The sequence below is a fragment of the Chelonia mydas genome, chromosome 1 (assembly GCF_015237465.2).
Source record: "Chelonia mydas isolate rCheMyd1 chromosome 1, rCheMyd1.pri.v2, whole genome shotgun sequence".
In the NCBI taxonomy this organism is placed as follows: Eukaryota; Metazoa; Chordata; order Testudines; family Cheloniidae; genus Chelonia; species Chelonia mydas.
Window position 1 is genome coordinate 31,870,969 of NC_057849.1, and position 26,452 is coordinate 31,897,420.

The 26,452-nt window shown below is 42.0% G+C and overlaps 1 protein-coding gene across 4 annotated transcripts in view; it reads left to right on the forward strand.

Annotated features, from left to right (window-relative positions):
* Nucleotides 1-26,452, forward strand: part of ARHGAP42 (Rho GTPase activating protein 42) — a 308,234-nt gene that overhangs the window by 94,624 nt on the left and 187,158 nt on the right. For all 4 annotated transcript variants that reach the window (XM_027821863.3, XM_043529366.1, XM_043529362.1 and 1 more), the window contains exon 3: nucleotides 17,054-17,115. In XM_027821863.3, the coding sequence (XP_027677664.1) occupies nucleotides 17,054-17,115 (62 nt within the window). The remainder of the gene's footprint in view (nucleotides 1-17,053; nucleotides 17,116-26,452) is intronic.

Genomic DNA, 26,452 nt, shown 5'->3' on the forward strand with positions numbered 1-26,452 from the left:
GCCTGAGATGATGGGGCGCCCAGGATTTCCAGGTTTATGGATCTTGGGTAGTAGATAGAATATCCCAGGTCGGGGTTCCAGGGGTGTGTCTGTGCGGATTTGATCTTGTGCTTTTTCAGGAAGTTTCTTGAGCAAATGCTGTAGATGCTTTTGGTAACTCTCAGTGGGATCAGAGGGTAATGGCTTGTAGAAAGTGGTGTTGGAGAGCTGCCGAGCAGCCTCTTGTTCATATTCCGACCTATTCATGATGACAACAGCACCTCCTTTGTCAGCCTTTTTGATTATGATGTCAGAGTTGTTTCTGAGGCTGTGGATGGCATTGTGTTCTGCACGGCTGAGGTTATGGGGCAAGAGATGCTGCTTTTCCACAATTTCAGCCCGTGCACGTCGGCGGAAGCACTCTATGTAGAAGTCCAGTCTGCTGTTTCGACCTTCAGGAGGAGTCCACCTAGAATCCTTCTTTTTGTAATGTTGGTAGGCAGGCCTCTGTGGATCATTATGGAATAATTGGCTTGATATAAATTACAAAACTGAGACTCTGTGAAGTTACAAATAATTTACTGTGTTAAAAGTTAGAATTCAGACCTAATTGTAAAAGAGGAAAACAGGGGTATGGGGGTGGAATCAAAGTATCAGTGTCTGATACATCATACCTTTTAGTTGTAAACTGAAATTTAGGTATAACACAGAGATAAAATTATCTTGTTGAACGTAGACCCAAAAGAGATCAGTAAGTCTGCTTCCTCCAGTATCTTGGGAGTAATTCCCAGAAGACAATGACTTTGCACAGATGACATTTTTTCTTCCTTTTTTCCCAGGATGGATAAAAATAGATTATTTAAAATCAATTAATAAAAAAAATCTGATTTTTAATTTAATCGAATTTAAATTAAATATAGAGTTTATTTTTTAATAAATGAAGTTTAATTTGAAATTGACAATCTATATTAAGGCCTAAATTTATTAAAATCTGTTAAAATAATGTAAATGAAACAGTACAAGCTTGTTATCAAATTTCAAAGAACGTCAAACAATTAAACTGACAGCAGTCACTGACTAAGCGTTAGAAACCAGTGTGTGTTTGAATTTCTAAACCACCTTTTTGACAGCAATAACCTTTTCTGAAGGAGTAGAGAGAATATTTTCTTAATTTCACTTTATTCAGCTAGTTCATTCAAAGTTAAGAAATCAGTTGGGAGTTGAAAAAGTATGAAAGCTTGTTTTCCTCTTCCAATCTATGAATAAAAACTAGGCGTGATAGGATGAGATCTACTAGTTATAAAATCTTGAAGGACATGGTGACCAGAAACAATCAGTTCAATTTACTAGCTACAGTTAATACTTTCTTTGTTTAATAAATCTGTTAGTTTTAAACGTAAAACATACTTTGATAAAAAAAAAAAAAATCTCATGTATCCAGCATACTTAACTTAGTTTAATAAAAATTAAAATGCTGGTTTTTGTGCATATTTAATTAATTTGAATTTCCATCCCCATAGAGCTTGATACAAATCACAAGTAAAATATTAGTTATTATCTAGTAAATAAAAATGTATGATTCACCATGTTTTAACAGAAAAAAGAGGTGAACATTAAGAATTGGAATACATGTATGTTAAGCTATATAATTGCTTAAATAAATATGAAGAGATACAGTGAATCCTTGTTAGTACACACACAAAGGCAGCAAAGTTAGTGTAAACACTATATTTAGTTGCAAATCAGCATGTGTTAATGGTTACCAACCAATGAGAATCAATTTTTCTTTGGGACAATAACAAAGTACAAATGCAAAACATGATTCAAATCAATGTTTCCTGCTTGTTGATTTAAATCATGATGATTGGTTATTTCAATCATTTTGATTTAAATCAATCCACCCTGGGAATTGAGGAAGTCTGACTTGCAACCTTCTCTTCTCACTCTACCCCTGCCCCGCAAAAAACCCCAAAACCAACCAAACAAAAAACCACACACCTGTGAGACCAGTAGCAGAAAAATCATCTAAAATTAAACCATCCCATAATATTTTCTCATTTGTTCCCTTCCCCTTCTGGATGAACTACAGTGGAAGTGGCAGGGGAAGCTTTCTCAACCCACAAAAAGGAAATGAAACTAGTAAGATTTAACTGGCATGTGCTTGCTCTAAACTTATTTGTTGGATCTTTTGTTTTAAAAAATGAATGTATTCCTTCACAAAAGCAGATTTGTCATCTTGCACTATTATTGTATTTAATTACATTACAGTAGTGACCAGAGGCCCTAATCAAGGTTGGATGTGCAAGTCATTCTTTACCTGATAAAGTTTACATTCTAAAATCCCAGTCCTGCGAGCTGCTCCACCTGGAAGAACCCTGCATAGAACTTCCTTTGAAGTTGTCAATAAGTGTACAACATGCAGATTTTATAGGCTTTTTTAATATAAGTAAAAAACAGATGTTAATGAATCACCACTACCCGGCCAGTTTGTGTCAATGTCCCGTTTTCCACCCCGCCCTCCCCCCCCCCCCCCCCGCACACAAAAGGGGGGAAAATCATTAGAGAACTTATATGAAGAAAAATCTGGCAGCATATTCAAGAGCAGTGTGAATGGCAGATTTTTCAGGTACTATTTGAAGACATGTCTGCATTTGATTTATATTTTGGCATATTGCAAAATTGATCACTAGGATGACATTGTGTGACAACAGGTACCTTTTAGGTACCTTTAAAGCTAATTCTATAAATCCCAGATTGTTTTAATAAAAGATTTGTGATTCCTAGTGGCTATAAAGACCCGAGAAAGAAGATTAGTGCCTGTTTATGCCAAGGTTTACAGTGACCTGTCATGGCTTGTCAGTATCTTCGTGACATTTTTTGTCAGGTCTGATAACCAAGCCTGAAGCCACAAAAGGACTGGGGGAAATTGTATTTGATGTTGTGGCTTCTAAAGAACTACTTGACATGGAATTTGTGGCTGCAAAAATTGCCAGTATTTTATAACTGTGGATATTCTTCTGTAGCTGGTTCAAAGAAATGGAATAACTTCTTCAGAATGTCTCTGCTTTCATTTTTAGTAGTAGACTAAATTTTCTAGCATTAGGTTCCCCTCACCCTAAGTCCGTATTTATTCCTATCATATGAGTAAAGCTGTAGTAATCAAAATCCGTTATAGAGTAAGTTTTCTCAACCGGTCTTGCATTCAGATTCAGTTCTACACTGGGATAGATATAACTTCACATACTTGGCCATTGAGTAATGCCTCAAACTCCCATTACTCTAGTGGAATTTTAGCCCATGCAATGGTGGCAGGGTGTGGTCTTAAAAGTATAGCGTGGTTGTTGAACCATCAGTTCTGGATCCTTCTTGACTAGTTAATGCCATTTACTATGTGTTGTGCTAGATATGACTAGTGCTGGAAGGAGGATATGAGCTCATTGACCTTACTGGCAAAATGGCTCACACCCCACAGACAACACAATTCCAGCTAGTTAAATGGAAATTTAAAGGAATGGTCACAAGGGTGAAATGTCTGCTAACTGCACAGAGACTATTTAAAAACACCACGACAGAGGCTCAAACTAAATGTATACCCCAAATACAAAAATTTAAAAAATGCCACCATGGCTAAGCAGCAGTGTAAATGAGGCAGTTACAGGCAAAAAGCCATCCTTTAAAAATGAAAAGTCAAATCCTAATGAGAAGAATAGAAAGGAGAAGAGGAGCTAGTCAAATGCAAAAGTATAATAAGGCAGGCCAAGAGAGAATTTGAAGAGAAACTAACTAAAGACATGAAAACTGACAGCAAATGTTTAAGTACATCTGAAGCAGGAAGCCTGCCAAATGGGGTTCAGAAAAGAATTAGGTAAGTTGGAGGATAGGTCTGTCAATGGCTATTAGCCAAGATAGTCAGGGACACAACCCTATGCTTTGGGTGTCACTAAACCTCTAACTGCCAGAAACTGGGTCTGGATGACGGGGGATGGATCACTTGAAATTGCCCTGTTCTGTTCAATCTCTCTGAAGAATTTGGCACTGGCTACTGTCACAAGAAAAGACACTGGGCTAGGTGGACTCTTCGTCTGACCATTATGGTCCTTCTTATGTTCTAGACCAGGGGTCAGCAACCTTCAGCACGCAGCCCATCAGGGTAATCCGCTGGCGGGCTGTGAGACATTTTGTTTATGTTGGCCGTCCGCAGGCACGGCCCCCTGCAGCTCCCAGGGGCCGCGGTTCACTGTTCCCGGTCAATGGGAGCTGTGGAAAGCGGCGGCCAGCATGTCTCTGCAGCCTGCGCTGCTTCCCGCAACTCCCATTGGTTTGGAACAGCGAACTGCGGTCACTGGGAGCTGCCGGGGGCTGTGCTTGTGGATGGTCAGCGTAAACAAAATGTCTCAGGGCCCGCCAGTGGATTACCCTGATGGGCCATGTGCCAAAGGTTGCCGACCTCTGGTCTAGACTGAGGTCCACAATTAAAAATATTTTTTTTGTTCTGCTTTCCATTCTGATATAAGGAACTCTGCTTTAGCCATATATTGAAAACCATCATTTAACTTCAATTTCCATCTTTAAGTTCACTCGTTTTCATGTACAAGATAGTTGTGTGGCTAGTGATAGATTACATCAAATCAGGATGAATTGATATAATTTAGGCCTGGTCTACACTACGAGTTTATGTCGGATTTAGCAGTGTTAAATCTGAATTAACCCTGCACCCGTCCACACAATGAAGCCATTTTTTTGACATAAAGGGCTCTTAAAACCGATTTCTGTACTCCTCCCCAACGAGGGGATTAGCACTGAAATCGACATGGCCGTTTTGAATTAGGGTTAGTGTGGATGCAATTTGAAGGTATTGGCCTACAGGAGCTATCCCACAGTGCACCATTGTGACTGCTCTGGAATGCACTCTGAACTCGGATGCACTGGCCAGGTGTACAGGAAAAGCCCCGGGAACTTTTGAATCTCATTTCCTGTTTGGCCAGGCGAGCTCATCAGTACAGGTGACCATGCAGTCCCAGAATCAAAAAAGAGCTTCAGCCTTGATTGAACGGGAGGTACTGGATCTGATCGCTGTATGGGGAGAGGAATCTGTGCTATCAGAACTACGTTCCAAAAGACGAGATGCCAAAACATTTTAAAAAATCTCAGAGGCCATGAGGGACAGAGGCTACATCAGGGACACAACACAGTGCCGCGTGAAACTTAAGGAGCTCAGACAACCGTACCAGAAAACCAAAGAATCAAACAGACGCTCCAGGACAGAGCCCCAGACATACCGCTTCTAAGCGGAGCTGCATGCAATTCTAGGGGGGACCGCCACCACTACCCCACTCCTGTCTGTGGACTCCGATGATGGGGTACTCTCCACCATGGCTGAGGATTTTGCAGATGGGGAAGATGAGGAGGATGAGCTTGGGGAGAGCACACCGCACACCATTCTCCCCGACAGCCAGGATCTTTTTATCACCCTGACTGAAATATCCTCCCAACACAACAAAGCCAGAGAAGGGACCTCTGGTGAGTGTACCTTTTTAAATATAATACATGTTATAAAAGCAAGCATTTTTTAATGATTAAGTAGTTCTGAGGATTTGGGATGTGTTTGTGGCCAGTACTGCTACTAGAAAAGTCTGTTAACGTGTCTGGGGATGGAGCGGAAATCCTCCAGGGACATCTCCGTGAAGCTCTCCTGGAGGTGCTCTAAAAGCCTTTGCAGAAGGTTTCTGGGGACAACAGCCTTATTCTGTCCTCCGTGGTAGGGCACTTTACCACGCCATGCCAGTAGCAAGTAATCTGGTATCATTGCATGACAAAGCCTGGCAGCGTACAGTCCCGGTGTTTGCTGGCACTGAAGCAACATCCATTCTTTATCTCTCTGTGTTATCCTCAGGAGAGTGATATCATTCATGGTAACCTGGTTGAAATAGGGGAATTTAATTAAGGGGACATTCATAGGTGCCCGTTCCTACTGGGCTGTTTGCCTGTGGCTGAGAAGAAATCCTCCCCGCAGTTAGCCACGCGGTGGGTGGGTGGGGGGGGAGGGGCATTGGCGCTGAGCTGTTCGCGTTTGGCTAGCAGGGATCTTCCCTGATACCAGCCACGTGGTGGGGGGAGGGGAAAAGCGATCATCCCAGAGAATTGGATGGGGGGACGGGGTTAGTTTGGTTTCTGCTGCTGCACGTTAACAGGAAAACCGCTGCACTAAATGGCCACCTCAATGGGCTTTGCTTGGTATGGGAAAGGAGGGGGCTGCTGTTATGAAGGTTGCAGAAGCCGAAAGACTATGGCTTACCATGGCCGCCTGCAAGCCGAATTCTGTTGCCCGGCCCTGCGTGTGTGATCTCTAACACCAAAGCCACAGGCACTCAATATAAGATGCAAAATGCCACCTTGTACCAAAATCACATGTGCTATGTAATGTGAATAGTGTTGTTCACCGTGAAAGAGTATAGCCATTGTTCTGTAAAATTTATCTTTTAAAATACTTCACTCCCTTTTTTTCCTCCAGCAGCTGCAAATGTTTCAGCCTCTGGGACGGAGGAGGGAGGCTTATCTCAGATAAGGCGGCGAAAAAAACGCACGTGTGATGAAATGTTCTCTGAGCTCATGCAGTCGTCCGGCACTGACAGAGCTGTGTGGAGGGACACAATAGCAGAGTACGGGACGGTGGCCGATGAAAGTGAGGAGAGGTGGCGGCAGGAAGATCAGAGGAGGCATGAGGCAACGCTGGGGCTACTGCGGGATCAAACGGACATGCTCCGGCGTCTGGTGGAGGTTCATGAACGGCAGCAGGATCACAGACTGCTGCTGCAGCCCCTGTTTAACCGCCCTCCCTCCTCCCCAAGTTCCATAGCCTCCTCACCCAGACGCCCAAGAATGAGGGGTGGGAGGCTCCGGGCACCCAACTACTCCACCCCAGTGGACAGCCCAAGCAACAGAAGGCTGTCATTCAACAAGTTTTAAAGTGGCCTTTTCCTTCCCTCCTACCCTCCTCCCACACCCCACCCGGGCTACTTTGTGAGTTATCTCCCTATTTTTATAATCAATTAATAAAGAGTACATGTTTTTTAAATGATAGTGACTTTATTTCCTTTGCAAGCAAGCTGTGCTCAAAGGCGGGAGGGCGGGTGACTTACAGGGAATTAGAGTCAAACAAAGGGGCGGGTTTTCATCAAGGAGAAACAAACAGAAGTGTCACACAGTACCCTGGCCAGTCATGAAACTGGTTTTCAAAGCTTCTCTGATGCGCACCGCTTCCTGCTCTTCTAACTGCCCTGGTGTCTGGCTGCGCGTATTCAGCGGCCAGGCAATTTGCATCAACCTCCCACCCCGCCATAAACATCTCCCCCTTACTCTCACAGAGATTGTGGAGCACACAACAAGCAGCAATAACAATGGGAATATTGGTTTTGCTGAGGTCTGAGCGAGCCAGTAAACTGCACCAGTGACCCTTTAAACGTCCAAATGCACACTCTACCACCATTCTGCACTTGCTCAGCCTATAGTTCAACAGCTCCTGACTACTGTCCAGGGTGCCTGTGTACGGCTTCATGAGCCAGGGCATTAAGGGGTAGGCTGGGTCCCCAAGGATAACTATAGGCATTTCAACATCCCCAACAGTTATTTTCTGGTCTGCGAAGTAAATCTCTTCCTGCAGCCATTTAAACAGACCAGAGTTCCTGAAGATGCCAGCGTCATGAACCTTTCCTGGCCATCCCATGTTGATGTTGGTGATCCACCAGTGCTTGCAGCACTTTGAAAAGTACCCATTGCGGTTTATGTACTCGCTGGCTTGGTGCTCTGATGCCGAGATAGGGATATGGGTTCCGTCTATCGCCCCACTACAGTTAGGGAATCCCATTGCAGCAAAGCCATCCACTATGACCTGCACATTTCCCAGGGTCACTACCCTTGATATCAACAAATCTTTGATTGCGTGGGCTACTTGCATCACAGCAGCCCCCACAGTAGATTTGCCCACTCCAAATTGATTCCCGACTGACCGGTAGCTGTCTGGCATTGCAAGCTTCCACAGGACTATTGCCACTCGCTTGTGAACTGTGAGGGCTGCTCTCATCTTGGTATTCTTGTGCTTCAGGGCAGGGGAAAGCAAGTCACAAAGTTCCATGAAAGTGCCCTGACGCATGCGAAAGTTTCGGAGCCACTGGGAATCATCCCAGACCAGCAACACTATGCGGTCCCACCAGTCTGTGCTTGTTTCCCGGGCCCAGAATCGGCCTTCCAAGGCATGAGCCTGCCCCATTAACACCAGGATCTCCAAATTGCGGGGGAACGCAGTTTTAGAGAAAAGTGTGTTCAAGTCCTCATCACCACGCTGCCGTCGCCTCCTTGCCTGGTTTTTCAGGTGCTGGTTCTGCATACACTGCATGATAATGCGCGAGGTGTTTACAATGGTCATAACTGCTGTGGTGAGCTGAACGGGCTCTATGCTTGCTGTGCTATGGCATCTGCTCCTGCTCGGGCAATCCAGGGAAAAGGGCTTGAAATGATTGTTTGCCGTTGCTCTGGCAGAGGGAGAGGTGACTGACAACATGGCTTACAGGGTTGGTTTACAGGGAATTAAAATCAACAAAAGGGGTGGCTTTGCGAGAAACAGAATGGCCCCCTCAAGGACAGAACTCAAAACTGGGTTTAGCAGGCCGTTGATTTCACGGAGGGAGGGAGAGAAAATGAGTACAAAACAAATCTGGTCTATTTCTTGTTTTGATCCACTTCATCTATCTTTATACATCTTGTTGGCAGCAGGCTGTGCAGTACGACCGCTAGCCATCGTCATCTCCTGGGTGCTCGACAGAAGACGGTGCAGTGTGACTGCTGGCCATCGTCTTCTGCTGGCTGCAGATTAAAAGACAGTGCACTGCAGGTAGGACTGAATCGCCATGAGACAAAACTTAAAAGGGAAAGACATGGTAGAGTCACTCCCATGTTTGTCCAGGCACGAGGTCGGTTAAAAGAGCACCCTGGACTACATCGATGACGGCTACCAGTCATACTGCACTGTCTGCTGCCAAAAGGCAATAAACTGTTGCTGTGTAGCAGTGCAGTACCGTGTCTGCCAGCACCCAGGAGACGTACGGTGACAGTTAGCTAAGCGGGCTCCATGCTTGCTGCGGTATGGCGTCTGCACAGGTAACTCAAGAAAAAAGGCACAAAATGATTGTCTGCCCTTGCTTTCACAGAGGGAGGGAAGGAAGGAGGGCCTGACGATATGTACCCAGAACCACCCACAACAATGTTTTAGCCCCATCAGGCACTGGGATTTCTATCCAGAATTTAAATGGGTGGCGGGAACTGTGGGATAGCCACCCACAGTGCAACGCTCCAGAAGTCGACGGTTGCCTTGGTACTGTGGACATGCTCCGCCGACTACATGCTGTCAAGGTTTCTCCCCCACTCTGAACTCTAGGGTACAGTTGTGGGGACCTGCATGAAAACCTCCTAAGCTTACTTTCACCAGCTTAGGTTAAAACTTCCCCAAGGTACAAATTAATTTTATCCTTTGTCCCTGGATCTCCACTGCCACCACCAAACTCTAACTGGGTTTACTGGGAAACATAGTTTGGACACGTCTTTCCCCCCAAAATCCTCCCAACCCTTGCACCCCACTTCCTGGGGAAGGTTTGGTAAAAATCCTCACCAATTTGCATACGTGACCACAGACCCAAACCCTTGGATCTGAGAACAATGAAAAAGCCTTCAGTTTTCTTACAAGAAGACTTTTAATAGAAGTAAAGGAATTACCTCTGTAAAATCAGGATGGTAGATACCTTACAGGGTAATTAGATTCAAAACATAGAGAATCCCTCTAGGCAAAACCTTAAGTTACAAAAAAGACACACAGACAGGAATAGTCATTCTATTCAGCACAGTTCTTTTCTCAGCCATTTAAAGAAATCATAATCTAACACATACCTAGCTAGATTACTTACTAAAAGTTCTAAGACTCCATTCCTGTTCTATCCCCAGCAAAAGCAGCATACAGACAGACACAGACCCTCCCTCCTCCCAGCTTTTGAAAGTATCTTGTCTCCTCATTGGTCATTTTGGTCAGGTGCCAACGAGGTTACCTTTAGCTTCTTAACCCTTTACAGGTGAGAGGATTTTTTCCTCTGGCCAGGAGGGATTTTAAAGGGGTTTACCCTTCCCTTTATATTTATGACACATGCACTTAGAGCATTTGTGTGGGAACACACACAATCGACTGTATAAAAACGCTTTCTACAAAACCGATTTCTATAAATTCGACCTAATTTCATAGTGTAGACAAGGCCTTAGTGAGAACAGATAGTTCAATAGCGGTTATCTTTAAAATGAGCCCTATATTGTAATAACATTGAACTTTGACACTAGCTTAAAGTGTTTTATAAAGTATCTATAGTAGTTTAAATAGGTATACATCTGGTTCCAGGAGGTAAACTCCATATACATGAATATACAACAAAACTTCTTAAAGTCAGTTATGATTTTGATTTTTTTTGTTCATATGAACCACAAAATCCATTTAATGTGAAAGATCAGAAGCCTAGACCACACTCTGAAAGACTATAGAAAAGTTTTTGCTTGCCATAAATGACGTCAAATCATTCATCACTGTAAGCTGTTGCTAACATTAGTTTGCTTCCTTACAAGGCAAACTAGGGAAAGGACTTTTCAATGAGAGTAGAGATTAAAAAAAAAAAGTTTGAGCTATTTCTCTGAAAAAAGGAAGAGAGGTTCCAGCAAATTATTGCTGGGTTTGTGAAAGCTCCAGAGAAAACAGCTGGAGACCTGTTGTGACAAAGGAAGCCACAAATAAACAGCCGAGTAAATACAGAATTGTTTTTGCATGTTAAAACCTGTGTCTCTCAGACATCTTTCCCATCATAATGAGAAGTGTTATCTTACCAGGTCTTCGAATAGTATTTACATAGGAAGTAGACTGTAAAACTATGTAAACTAGTACCTTTTAACTACTTTGACTGGATATAAATAAACTGATTAAGGAAGTATTTGCTCTGCTTTACTAAAAATGACCTAAAAATAATTCCGTTACTTATTCTGCTAAACTAAAACCTCTGGAGATGGATTCGTGAAAATAATGTAAAATATCTTAATGTAAACACATAGAATTCTACATTTTCTTCCTCTGTTTTACTAATATCTTATCAGTACTGTTCAGTGACCCAAGATGTTTTCTATTGTAAAAATAACTTGTATCTGTTTTTTTTTTTTTTTTTTTTGTTCACTTCAGTTCATCTGTGCCTTGTCTGATAAGGAATGTGCATTGCACATTGTCAGGAAATCTGTGAATTCCACACAAGTCATAACCTTCTTCTACTAATTCTGCAGAGTACAGTAGGTCATGCGGAAAACAAGTGGCTTTAGTGTCTCTCTTTCAGTATTTAATTTGCAAGAAATACACTGAGTTAATCCAAATAGTAACATGATTTTTTTTAAGCTGCAGCTTTTATTGACCCAGTCAAAGGCCTTACCTCATTCACCAGACTTTTTTCAAAGTGAAACATTATATGTCACCAAAATAGGTTATCTTTTTTATTGGAAATTTAAAAATAAAATTTCTCTCATTGTAAGGATTATAACTTTAAGGTAAACAAATAGAATCATAGAATGTCAGGGTTGGAAGGGACCTCAGGAGGTCATCTAGTCCAACCCCCTGCTCAAAGCAGGACCCATCCCCAATTAAATCATCCCAGCCAGGGCTTTGTCAAGCCTGACCTTAAAAACTTCTAAGGAAGGAGATTCTACCACCTCCCTAGGTAACGCATTCCAGTGTTTCACCACCCTCCTAGTGAAAAAGTTTTTCCTAATATCCAACCTAAACCTCCCCCACTGCAACTTGAATATATAATAGCCTAATTGAAATAGCCTAACTTAAATAGCCTAATTCAGCTCTTATTTCAATGGGTGCAGCTCCATTGACACAGGGACCTTTTATACACTTTTCCCCCATTTCCTCTGCTATCCAAAATCCTGTTGAAAATACAAGGAAACAGTAAGAGAGTCATTCTGATTGCCCCTTCCTGGCCAAGGTAAGTTTGGTTCCCTTACCTGGCACAGATGGCGGTATGTCCTGCCGTTCCTCTTTGGCCCATTCCTCACCTGCCCTCTCAAAGCGACGGACAGATCCTTCACCCCAACTTGTGGATCCTCTGCCTCCAGGCTTGGCTCCTTCTTGGTTTCAAGGTTTTGAAGTGGAATGCTTTCACAAGTGAAAGACGTGTTGCTAAACAGAGGAAAACTGACCCCCACCCCCGAAACCACATTGTCACAACAGGGATGCAATTTTAAACATGCTAGATGTTAGAAGATTGTTGGTATTTTACTTGGACAGGACTAAGGACTTCAGAAAGTCTCCTAAGCTCTTCTCCTCCTTAGCAGAAAGATCCAAAGGTTCTGCACATTGGTTCAAAGATTATCCAAATGGGTCCCCATTTGCATTCATCACTCTTACCAAAGGCACAACCTGTCCCCTCTGTCCAGAATCTGTATGCACTCCATGAGGTCAGTCTATACCTTGGTCACATTCCTTAAAGATGTACCTATCTCAGAAATTCGCAGAGCAGCGACTTGGACTTCTGCTCATACTTTCACGGAACACTGTTCGTTCATTGGAGCCTTGGCCTTCAGTGCCATCTTCAGATCCACAGTGCTCTCTGCAATAATGGACTCCACTCAGAAGACCCAGCCCTGAATGAGGCAATACTGCTGTGAAGTCACCTACAATGGAGCACCCATAGGGACGCTACTTGAAGAGGAAGTTCCTCACCTTGTGCAGTAACGATGGTTCTTTGAGATGTGTGTCCCTATGGGTGCTCCGCAACCGGCCTCCTACTGTCTACTTCAGAGTTCTCAATTCGGGGCTCTGCGGTAGAGAAGGAAACTGGGGGCAGACCATAAGGGAGGGAGAACTCACATGCAGTCTGAATGGACACTATTACCTAAAATCTCCAATGAGAGGGGCAGGGGTGCAGATACTCCTACAGCAGAGCACCCATAGGGCTTGTCTACATTACCCGCTGGATCGACGGGCAGCGATTGATCCAGTGAGGATTGATTTATCGCGTCTAGTCTAGACACGATAAATCGACCACTGAGCGCTCTCCCGTCGACTCCGATACTCCACCAGGGCGAGAGGCGCAGGTGGAGTCGATGGGAGAGAGTCAGCCGTCGACTTACTGCAGTGAAGACACCGCGGTAAGTAGATCTAAGTACGTCGACTTCAGCTACGTTATTCACGTAGCTGAAGTTGCATAACTTAGATCGATTCCTCCCACCCTCCCCGCAGCGTGTCGACCAGGCCATAGAGAGAGACACATTAAAGAACCGTTGTTACTGCACAAGGTGAGTAACTTCCTCTTCTCTCTGTTCTTGATTATGATGCCATCTTATGTACAGCTGAGAGATCAGGTTTCATTTATTTTATTTCATTTGTTTCATCGATTAGATAGGGGTTGTGCTGAGGCAATAGGGAAGCCAGAAGATTTTGCTTATGTATGTCGAATGCCTAGGCTCAGCTGATAAAAGGTGTCTGTACCTATATATTAGAGATTCTCAAACTTTTTCATAGTTTGGACCACATTTTAGAACAGTAGTTATGTCATGGGCCTTTATAGTGTGAGGGTGGTCATTCTACGAGGTGTTTGTATGCTGGGGTGAAGAGTGCGATATGGGGCCAGACTCCAGAAGTCAATGGAAAGACTTTCATTGACTTTAATGGGTTTGCATCTGGCCCTAAATGATTGGATACATAGAGTGCTCATTACAATGGGTTCTGTATATGATTCAATTGAAATAAATTCTGTCACTGGCAAAGTAACTCCAAAGCGAAAATAAAATAAAAATAAAGAGCAAAAATAAGATTTTAACATGTGGCAACAGTAACTTATCATTTTGTGGTTAAAAACTGAGTAGTTATTTCAGTGAAATAATCTGGAAACAATTTATCTTGCTGACTGAACTAGAAATGTAGCTGTTTTATAAAGTACATCCTACTTTCCTGAATATATAATAAAATTCAAACAGTGTTTCATGTCCTTAAACAAAATAGGATATTATTTAGTAATGGATAGAGAATCACTTCAACATGCAGTGCCAGGAATAAAAAGGTTCCACCCTTTCTGTTTTAAAGGAAAAAATGATATTATGCTAACTTGTTGGGAGTATAAATATGAGAATACTGACCCTCAGTAATTTGCCTGCCTGGTTATAAGGCATGTACCACTTTTTAAAAATAATTACGTAATGGATGTGGTCTGTTTGGAACAAAGAGTTTAAAGACTATTATCTAGCAATTAGCTTTTTTTTTAAATTGAGGAAAATTTTGGCCTGTGTGAGAGGAAAAAAGAGACTGTCAAACAGTAGAAAGCAGGTGAGAGATGGCTGTTGAGCTGCAGGCATAAAGAATTGGACAGGTAGTTGGTGATAGGTCAAGCAGGGAAGTGCAGGAGCTGAACTGCTGGGAGCAGTAACAGGAGAGAAGTAGATGGTAAAGCAGGAGTGGAGACAAGCTAATGAGGTCAGCCAGAGCAGCAGGAGGGATGGACACTGAGGATGAGCTTGAGCAGGAAAAAGATTTGTGTCACCAATCACATTAGCAGCATGGTGGGAGTTTGCAAATATTTGTTTACTGAGATATACCATTAAAGTGGTATATTGGGGCTAAAAGGTAAATGATTATTTCATAACATTTGGGTAGAAAGGGGATGAGAGAGGGTAGAACTGTTTAGAGAAAAGAGTTCTTTAGTCATTCCCCACACACAGCTCCCATTGTTTGACTTCAGCGATGGTGCTGTTGATTATTCAAAAGTATCAATTAAACCTGTAGGACCTTTCGACAAGCATCGTTATATTCACTAAGGTTAATATTTTCAAAGGTGACTAGGGGATTTAACCAAATTGTGTGTCTAAATCCCCTCGCTGGCTTTCCAAATGTCAAGCTAGGACTATTTTGTATCATTTCCATAGCAGTTTTTAGAGCTGATCTGCAGAATGTGCAAATGTGTCTCTCTGAGATCCCCAGATCAGTCAAAGGAAATCTCAGAAATGTATTGTGGGGTTCCATGTTTCTACGTCTTATTGACTTCTGCACCTAGTTTACAAATAAAATGATTTTTAATTGGCACTTCTGCAAACTGACCATGGGAACTGTTGTTCTTCATGGCTACTAAATTTATTATAAAGCTCACATACTTCCTTTCATTACACTTGCACAAAACTCTAGAAAAGATACTGCAAGGAAGAGCGATTAGGTTACTTTCCTCTCTGTTTTCAGATTCTGAGAGTATAGAAACCTAGGACTTTGCTATTCTAGGACAAACCGTTGGTCCATCAAGTTCACCATCATGTCTTTGGAAGCAGCCAATACTGGATGCTTCAAAGGAAGATAACCCGCCCCACAATAACTATTATATGCCTGTCCTGCCTGTGCAGTGATATCCATGGAATTGTGGTGGCAAATCATTAATGACCCGTTATGCCCTAAGAAAATAATACAAACAAAAGGAAAGGGATTTTCTAGAAGTTTTCTCACCACTTGCTTGCAAAACCCTTGCTTTCTTAACCCTGCAGCTGGTCCAGCATAATTTTCTAAAGATCTCTTCTCTGAAGGTGTGCCAATTGTGTAAACAAAAATGTTTGGGAAGTCAATAATGCATTGCTGGTAGTAAGTCATCTGGAAGGAGTTAAAGACAAAGACTCAATTGATTAAAACAGAAAATAGAAATGACCTGTTCTTACAGATTCCAGTCACAACATGCTCATAGTGTAAAAGTGTCTGTTTTCTAGCTCAGTAGTGTCACAAGTGGATGTAAATGTATCTTCTCTGATTACACTAGTCTCCTGCCAAAAAAAGTATCAATAGTTGGACATTTTCCTAGACAGACCATTGCCCAAAGTATTGGAATGTTTCCCTTGTTCTTCTGTTTTACAGCTTAATGCTTTTCATATTTCCATTTGCCTCCAAAATAAGCTTTTGATTTCTGTTAATTCTGAACAGACTTTATAATGATCTAAATATACAGGTTGCACTTCAAGCTGCTTAACTTTCATACCGACTTTTTTTTCCCAACTGTTATTCCCAAAAAAGATTACCTGAAATTACCTAACTGTACAGTCTACATTGAAGAGCAAAAAACCAAAAAAACCCACCCAATAAAATCCCTTTTTTCTCCTCAGTCAAGATACTTAATTGAGCTTTGGTAGTTATAAGCATGCCCTCATTTGGGTCCTATCCTGTCTTCATTGCTCATGCACAACTCCCAGGTTGGCAGCAAACAGAGTGTGACTGTACTTCTCGATAATGACCTTTGGTTAGAAGAATGGGTAATTCTACTTTTCATGGAATTAAATACATGTTTTTTTGTTGACACTAATGGTGTGTGTGTGTGTGTGTGTGTGAGAGAGAGAGAGAGAGAGAGAGAGAGGAGGAGGAGGTAGTTCCACCTTTCCTTGAACATACCTAGCCCTCTTGCTGTTACCTGTAAAGTACACTTTCCACCCTTTCTCTCTCCTTTTGTGGCAAGATGAATCCTCACCTACCAGGACAAAAACCTAAGGAGGTTATGGATATAATAATAATAATTAATTAATAATCTGTAAACATAAATAGATGGATCCAACTATGGACTACTTTCAGACTTATGTTTATACTCTGACTTCCATAGTTTTAATTGAATGTTTTCCATGCTCCTGTGCAATACCTGTTCTCTGCACATTTATACAAGGAACAAAGGATTTTTCTTTGCCAAGGGGCCTTCCTTTGTTTTGTGTGTAAAGTTCAGGGTGGATTTGATTTAAATCAAATTGATTTAAATCACTAGTTAGGAAGACTCTATTTAATCATGGATTTCTACATAAAAGTGCATTCTTGTTGGTTGTTATAACTTTAATACATATTCTTCACAACTCAGAGATAGATAAAGGAAGTCCCAAGCTAATAACATACAGTTGCAGTGCTCATTTGATGCACCTCTAGACCTTTTGGCATAAGAGGATCCTTGGCCCTCTCTGTTGCTCTTGATATGAATATTAATTTGATCTTTCTTTTTCACAGCCCAGTCACTGAAAGAGTTTGCCCGGCTATTGATTGCTGTAGAAGAGGAGAGAAGACGACTTGTAAGTCTGATATAGTATACTTTTGTTTTGTTTTGTTTTGTTTATTTTATTTTTGAAAATACCAAAATTTGTTCATGCATCCTGAGAGAACATTCTGAGCTCATCTGTACTTGTAAAATATATCCTATACAAGATTTGCAGCCATGTTAATGAAACATTTTGCTTAAAATATTAGTTTAATTTGGTTTGGTAATAACAATACTGCAGTAGTGCAGCTGTTAAATTTGGTGTAATTTTGCTGCTTAGGCTGCCAAGATCAGGAAATTAGCCATCTCGAGCTTTCACTGGGTTGAAAGAGGCTTGGCAAAGTACTTCATTACAAACCTCAACAAAGTAAGGTTATTACTTTAAAAATACCTTCTTAGCTCTGATGAGAACACAGCCTGTCCAGAATGGATACTGAAAGAAACAGCAGCAGAGCAGAAGGAATAAACAGAAATTCATCCTCAAACAATATAAAGTGTTATAGCTCTGTTGACTTCAGTGTAGCTATGACAACTTATACACTAGTTGAGAATCTGCCCTTGAAGTTTATACTCCAGTATTTTTGATTTAATCTAGTCTTTTCTTCTTGGTGCTGTGTAGATTTTTATTAAATTATTTATAGAAATCCTGGAAGATTTGTGAAATTTCATAGATACTAAGGTCAGAAGGGACCATTATGATCATCTAGTCCGACCTCCTGCACAACGCAGGCCACAGAATCTCACCCACCCACTCCTGAGAAAAACCTCTCACCTATGTCTGAGCTATTGAAGTCCTCAAATTGTGGTTTAAAGACTTCAAGGAACAGAGAATCCTCCAGCAAGTGACCCGTGCCCCATGCTACAGAGGAAAGCGAAAAACCTCCAGGGCCTCTTCCAATCTGCCCTGGAGGAAAATTCCTTCCTGACCCCAAATATGGCGATCAGCTAAACCCTGAGCTTATAGGCAAGATTCACCAGCAGTAACTCAGATCCCACCCCATCTAACATCCCATCACAGGCCATTGGGCCTATTTACCATGTATAGTTACCCGGATCACTTTTTTTCCTTTCTTAAAAATAGGAACTATGTTAGCAATTCTCCAATCATACGGTACAACCCTTGAGTTTACAGATTCATTAAAAATTCTTGCTAAAGGGCTTGCAATTTCACATGCCAATTCCTTTAATATTCTTGGATGAAGATTATCTGGGCACCCCGATTTAGTCCCATTAAGCTGTTCGAGTTTCGCTTCTACCTCAGATATGGTAATATCTTCCTCCATATCCTCATTCCCATTTTTCATGCTACCATTATCCCTAAGATCCTCTTTAGCCTTATTAAAGACTGAGACAAAGTATTTGTTTAGATATTGGGCCATGCCTAGATTATCCTTGACCTCCACTCCATCCTCAGTGTTTAGCGGTCCCACTTCTTTCTTTGTTTTCTTCTTATTTATATGGCTATAGAACCTTTTACTATTGGTTTTAATTCTCTTTGCAAGGTCCAACTCTACTTGACTGTTAGCCTGTCTCACTTTATCCCTACATGTTCTGACCTCAATAAGGTAGCTTTCCTTGCTGATCCCTCCCATCTTCCACTCCCTGTATGCCTTCTGCTTTTTCTTAATCACCCCTCTGAGATGCTTGCTCCTCCAGCTTGGTCTACAACTCCTGCCTATGAATTTTTTCTCCTTTCTTGGGATGCAGGCTTCCGATAGCTTCTGCAGCTTTGATTTAAAGTAATCCCAGGCCTCCTCTGCCTTTAGATCCATAAGTTCTTCAGTCCAATCCACTTCCCTAACTAATTTCCTTAATTTTTGAAAGTCAGCCCTTTTGAGATCAAAAACCCTAGTTGCAGATCTATTTTTGTTAATCCTTCCGTTCAGTTTGAACTGAATTAGCTCATGACCACTTGAACCAAGGTTGTCCCCTACAACCATTTCTTCTATGAGGTCCTCACTACTCACCAAAACCAAATCTAAAATGGCATCCACTGTAGTCGGTTCAGCAACTGCTTGATGAAGGAATCCATCAGCTATCACATCTAGGAAAATCTGAGCCCTATTGTTATTACTAGCATTCATCCTCCAGTCTATATCTGGGAAGTTAAAGTCTCCCATGATCATGCAGTTTCCATTAGTATTTACTTCATTAATGTAAACTTGATGCATTTTTTCTTTTAAGAAAAGGCCTGAAAAAGGTTATATTTCCCCCTTCAAATGCATGAATTTGTTGACATCATTTATTTCAGGAAAAAGCTGAACTTAAAAATCATATTGGCAGTAAGGCCTACTTCACACCTTTCTCAGCTGAAGATCCTGAGAGAACTGATAACACTGTGTTTAAAAACTCAGGAACATACTGAAGAAAGGCAGCCAGGACATGGTTTTCCTGTCCTGCAAAAACTTTGGAAATTTAAAGAATAAATAAATTCCATTTTGCATTGGGATAAAACAGACTCCTTTTGAAATTTTTAGAGAGAGGGGCCACCAACAGTAGCCCACTTGTCAGGGCATTCACCTGGGGTATGGAACATTCAGGTTCAGAAACTCAGCCTGATTTGAAACAGGGACTCAAATCCAAGCCTCCCACATTCCAGATCAGTGCCCCAACCACTAAGTTATTGGCTGTTCTGGGTGGGTCCCTCTCAGTCTCCTGTTAGGGTTCTTCCACATCGTGTAAATAATTAAAAATATTCAGTGGAGTAGGGATTCAAACCTGAAATTCCCACATCCCAGATGAGTGCCCTGGCCACTGGACTTGAGGTACTTTCCCAATGAAAGTTGAAACAGACAGTTTCCTGTGAAAAGTTTATTCATTTCAACAAAATAGCATTTTCTGAGAAATGAACATTGTGTCAAAATATTCCCAACCAGCTCTGATAATGAGCAGCACTCCTAGGTTTTCAAAGTCATGCATAAGAATTTAGCTGTGCAACTCCCAACAATATTAATGGGTTTGTGTGACCAAATTCTTGTGCCTCCCTTTGAAAATTATCTCCACATACAGTAGAACCTCAGAGTTATGAACATCTCGGGGATGGAGGTTGTTCATAATTCTGAAATGTAACTCTGAACAAAACATTATGGTTGCTTTTTCAAAAGTTTACAACTGAACTTTGACTTAATACAGCTTTGAAACTTTACTATGCAGAAGAAAAATGCTGCTTTCCCTTTATTTTGTAGTTGTCTACGTTTAACACAGTACTGTACTGTGTTTTCTTTCTGTCTTTCTTTATCTCTCTCTCTCTCTCTCTCTCTCTCTCTCTCTCTCTCTCTCTCTCTCTCTCTCTCTCTCTCTCTGTTGCTGCCTAATTGCATACGTCTGGTTCCCAATGGAGGTGTGTGGTTGACTGGTCAGTTCGTAACTCTGAGGTTCTACTGTAATTCAGTTTTTTTCAAAATAGCTTTGAACACTGATGCACATTTCTTCTAGCTGCTTAGAAAAATAGTGTACATAAACACTAACTCACAAATCATTTAAGATTCCATTGTTGTCCTAATATAGACTTTTAATTTTTTTTAAATTATGGAAACGTTAAATTATTTTGTTTTAATGAAGTGTATATTTCTTCTTGGAGTGATGGTCTCTATTGCATTTCACTGAGGGTTTACGCATGTGCACCATGCATCCAGAGCCGGAGAATTTGAAAGTAGTGTCTGCTGGACCGCGTATGTGCCCTGGTTTGCCTCAAGGTTTCATATGAGGTGATATAGGGCAGGGCGGACCGCCGTGTTTCCAGTTCATAGAATCATAGAAGAATAGAATTGGAAGAGATCTCAGGAGGTCATCTAGTCCAACCCCCTGCTCAAAGCTGGACCAACCCCAACTAAATCATCCCAGCCAGAGCTTTGTCAAGCTGGGCCTTAAAAACCTCTAAGGTTTTTCCTTCTCACGGCTGCATGGACCAGGTTGGCACTTTCAGTGTCCTCGTCTCTGATGCAGCTTTAAAAACATTGTTGTGCATAGTTTTAGCATTTTACAATTTATAGTGTTTTTAGCGATTTTTTTAATAGTTTTTTTGTAGTTTTAGTGATTAGGATGGATACTGGAGATACTGGACTGTGCCTAAGACCCCAGGTTTTAAAATCTGTACCTCCTGCCTGCGTTCCTGCTTGGTCAGCAACAAACATCAGTGCTGCCTTTACTGCGTGGGAGAAGCCCACAATGCATCCAGGTGCAGTATCTGCCTGTCCTTTCCCAGCCGTACCCGAGAAGGCCGGGCTGTCCACCTCCAAAAGTGCCTTATGGAAGTCCTCGTGAGGCTTCACTCAGACCCATGCCAGGGAACTCCGTGTGTACATTAGCCTGAAACAGCCAGGAGTGCACCTGTGGCTACTGAGTCCAGATCTGGCATTGGTGTACCACCACTATGAACCCTGTGCTGAGCCTAGTCAAGAGGTAAGGAAACATGTCCATAAACATGGCATTAAGTCTTCCTCAAAACCAAAGAAAGGGGATGCTCCTTCCATGAATTTGAAGTGCACTTTATATGCCTAAACATGAGAAGAATTCCCACAATCAAGGGAATCAGGCAGTCCCGGGTACCGAAGCGCAGGTACAGTTGACTTCGATTCCTGAGGTTCACGGTGGGCTCACACCCATTTCCAGTAAAGGGTTCTTCCCTTCAGACTAACCACTGCTCCCAGAGTCTTCACCAAGGTTTTCTCCGATGTGGCGATCTACATCAGGCATCATGAGGTCCTTGTATTCCCCTATCTAGATGACTGGTTCCTGGATGCATGATCCAGACTCAAAGCCCAAGTTTCAACCTCCATTCTGCTTAGCATTCTTTCATGCCTTGGGGTCAGTATCAATGTAGAAAAATCAACCTTGGACCCCACATAATCCATTGACTTTATAGAGGCCACCATCAACTTGGTCACAGCTCGGACCTACCTACCAAGCAACAGGATCCAGACAAGAACTCGTAACTCACATTGTAACAATCCTTATGTCTCTGCCAGGACTTGCCTGTCTCTCGTTGGCCACATGGCTTCATGTACATATGTCACTGCCTTCGCTCAAATCCACCTTCGCTGTCTCCAGATGTGGCTCAAGACAGTTTACGCACCGAAATATCACACCGTGGACTTGCTGCTGACAGTTCCCCCCTCGGGTGCTCTCATCCCTCCAGCAGTGGACAGACCCAGGTCATGTCTGTGTATGGGTTCCCTTACTCCCCTCCTCCCCAGAAAGGATGATCATCATGGATGCATCCTTTGTTAGTTGAGGAGCACACATGGATGATCACATGACACAGGAAACATGGACTCCTTGGGAATCCAGGATGCACATCAACATTGTGGAGCTCCTGGCTGTATGGAAAGCATGTCAAGCCTTTCTCCCTTTCATCCGTTCCCATCATGTTCTTATCGTGTCGGACAAACCACCATTGTTTTCTACATCAACACAGGGCGGTTTGGGGTTTGAGGTTGACCGCTCTGTTTGCAGAAGCCATCAACCTCTGGAATTGTTGTATCACCCATCAGGTCCTCTTGGCTGCAGCCTATCTCTCAGGGACACAGAACATGATTGCGGACTCTCTCAGCAGGCAGTTTGTGATCAACCATGAGTGGGAACTCCATGAATCTGTAGTTCGGGACATCTTTAGCTGATGCGGGATGCTGAACAGAGACTTCTTCACCTTCCACGTAAGCACCAAATGCAACCTCCAGGGGAGGTCTTGGTCACCACTTTCAAGGCAACACTTTCATACTGTCCTGATCAGACCAACTCAACTATGCCTTCCCTCCCGTTCGGCTCCTACCCTGAGTACTCCACAAGATTAGCTGTGACAGAGCAACAGTCCAGACAGTTCTGTTTACCAACCTCCTTCATATGTCCACCTGACCACCATTTCCCATCCCCATCTTCCCCAGTATCCTGATGCAGAATGATGGCGAGATCAGAGATTCCAGTCCACAGGTGCTCCATCTTAGAACATGGTATTTGAATGGGCATATTCTCTAGAATGCGCCTGTTCCTCAGATGTCCAAAACATTCTCTCCAGCAGCAAGAAGGAGTCCACTAGGCACTGTTACCAGGCCAAGTGGAAATGCTTTGCCTCGAGGCCCAACAAAAGGGACTTTCCCCCAATATCTGTGGGGATCCCCCTCTTCCTGGACTACCTCCTGTCCTTGAAGGCATTGGGTCCTCCACTCTCTAAACATCCACCTAGTGGTGATTAGCACCTTCTACTCCCCCATGGAAGGGTGCTCCGTCTTTACACAACCACTAACTGTTAGGTTTTAGAAGGGCCGCATCAGAACCTTCTCACCCGTCTAACCCATCACTCCCCAGTGAGTCCTTAACCTAATTCTGTCCATACAACAAAACCACCTTTCAAACTGCTGGCATCATGCTCTATGTCCCTCCTTTCCGTGAAAGTCACATTCCTGGTTACTATCTCTTCTGCAAGAAGGGTTGGTGAATTCTGAGCCATGATGGCAGACCCCCCTCTTTCACAATTTTCCATAAAGAAAGCATCTCGCTGTGTCTGCAACTCAAATTTCTGCCAAAAGTCATCCCCTTATTTCACATTAATCCATCCATTCAATTCCCTGTTTTCTTCACGAAGCCACTAGCATCCGCAGAGGAACGATGACTTCATTCCGTAGACATCCAACGGACCTTGGCCTTCTTCCTGTATGGGACAAGACCCATCAGGAAGTCCCCCAGACACTTTGTTGCAGTAACAGAAAGACTCAAGGGTCAGACAATCTTCACTCAGAGAATCTCCAAGTGGATTTTGGGTTGCATTACACTGTGCTTTCAACTATCTTGCCTGCCTCCACCTACTGGGATGTGGGCTTATTACCCACGAGAACCCAGGCTTTGACCACAGCCTCCCTCCACAATGTGTTGCTTTGGGACATATGTAGAGCGGCCCCATGGAGTTCAGTGCACACCTTTGCCATGTACTATGCCTTAGTACAGGACTCGGCTGTAAATGCCTTCTTCAGCAGGCAGTCCTCCACTCAACCATTCCATCTTCATCGTCACACCCTGCTCCGACTTAGGTACTGCTTGTTAATCACCCTGAGTGGAATACAATAGGGACCATCACTTGAAGAAGAAGAGGTTACTTATCTGTTACTGGAGGTTCTTCCATATGTGTGGTCCCTATCTGTATTCCACTTCTTGCCATCCTTCCCCTCTGTTACGGGTCCGTTGGTTTTGTGGTGGAGAAGGAACTGGAGATGTGTTGGTCCGTCCTGCCCTTTATCACCTCGGGTGAAAGCATGAGGCAAACCAGGGCGCATGTGCAGACCAGGGGACACTACTTTCAAATTATTTGGCTCCGGATGCATTGTGCACATGCGTAAACACTCAGTGGACTTCAGGTAGGGACCACCCCTCTCAAAGAACTTCCAGTTACAGGTAAGTAACCTCCTCTTCCAAAATAATATCCAGTGGCACCATGTGACACTGCATGACAATGTACATTTTCTAGGGCTGTCAAACGATTAAAAAAATTAATCGTGATTAATCGCACGATTAAAAAAATTAATCACGATTAATCGCACGATTATCGCACTGTTAATAATAGAATACCATTTATTTAAATATTTTGGATTTTTTTACATGTTCAAATATATTGATTTCAGTTACAACACAGAATACAGTTTACAGTGCTCACTTTATATTTTTGATTACAAATATTTGCATTGTAAAAAAAAAAAAAGAAATAGTATTTTTCAATTCACCTAATACAAGTGCTGTAGTGCAATCTCTTTATCATGAAAGTTGAACTTACAAATATAGAATTATGTACAAAAAACTGCATTCAAAAATAAAACAGTGTAAAACGTCAGAGTCTACAAGTCCACTCAGTCCTACTTCTTGTTCAGCCAATCACTCAGACAAATAAGTTTGTTTACATTTGCAGGAGATAATGCTGCCCACGTCTTGTTTACAATGTCACCTGAGGGTGAGAACAGGCTCTGTAGCTGGCATCACAAGATATTTATGTACCAGATGTGCTAAAGATTCATATGTCCTTTCATGCTTCAACCATCATTCCAGAAATGCGTCCATGCTCATGACAGGTTCTGCTCGATAACGATCCAGAGCAGAGCAGACCGTTGCGTGTTCATTTTCATCATCTGAGTCAGGTGCCACCAGCAGAAGGTTGATTTTTTTTTTGATGGTTTGGATTCTGTAGTTTCTGCATTGGAGTGTTGCTCTTTCAAGACATCTGAAAGCATTCTCCCCACCTAGTGCCTCTCAGATTTTGGAAGGCACTTCAGATTCTTAAACCTTGGATCAAGTGCTGTATTTATCCTTAGAAATCTCACATTCGTACCTTCCAAATCTGCTGTGAAAGTGTTCTTAAAATGAACATGTGCTGGGTCATCTTCTGAGACTGCTATAACATGAAATGTATGTCAGAATGCAGGTAAAACAGAACAGAAGACATACAATTCTCCCCCAAGGAGTTCAGTACAAATTTAATTAACTCATTATTTTTTTAATGAGCGTCATCAGCATGGAAGCATGTCCTCTGGAATGGTGGCCGAAGCATGAAGGGGCATATGAATGTTTAGCATATCTGGCACGTAAATACCTTGCAACGCCAGCTACAAAATTGTCATGAGAACGGCCCGTTCTCACTTTCAGATGACATTGTAAATAAAAAGCAGTCTGCAGAATCTCCTGTAAATGTGAATAAACTTGTGTGTTTTAAGTTTTGTTTTTGAGTGCAGTTACGTAACAAAAAACAAAATCTACATTTGTAAATTACACTTTCACAATAAAGAGATTGCACTACAGTACTTGTATGAGGTGAATTGAAAAATACTATTTATTTTATCATTTTTACAGTGCAAATATTTGTAATAAAATAATATAAAGTGAGCACTGTACACTTTGTATTCTGTGTTTTAATAGAAATCAATATATTTGAAAATGTAGAAAAACATCCAAAATATTTAATAAATTTAAATTGATATTCTATTGTTGAACAGTACGATTAATCGCCATTAATTTTTTTAATCTCAGTTCATTTTTTTGAGTTAATCGCATGAGTTAACTGCAATTAATCAAAAGCCCTAATATTTTCTTTTAAAAAGCCAGATCTATGTCTCTTGTACTTTTAATTTTATTTAAAAATTGAGCCATAGGAATTCTTCTTAACTCTGTTGTATTGTTAGGACAATTAAATGAACATGCAGTGGTTCTTCATTTTCCGGGTTGTAAAATGGAAATGCTTTTCTGCTTCACAAAAGTATTGTGATGATAACATTTATTAGTAATTGTGAGGTTTATGGATGCTGTGGTTATGGAGGTCATATAGGTAACTACATAGATTTTTATACTCAAGTGTACTTACTCTATAGACTTTCTTGTGGAGATTTACTTTCTTTTTT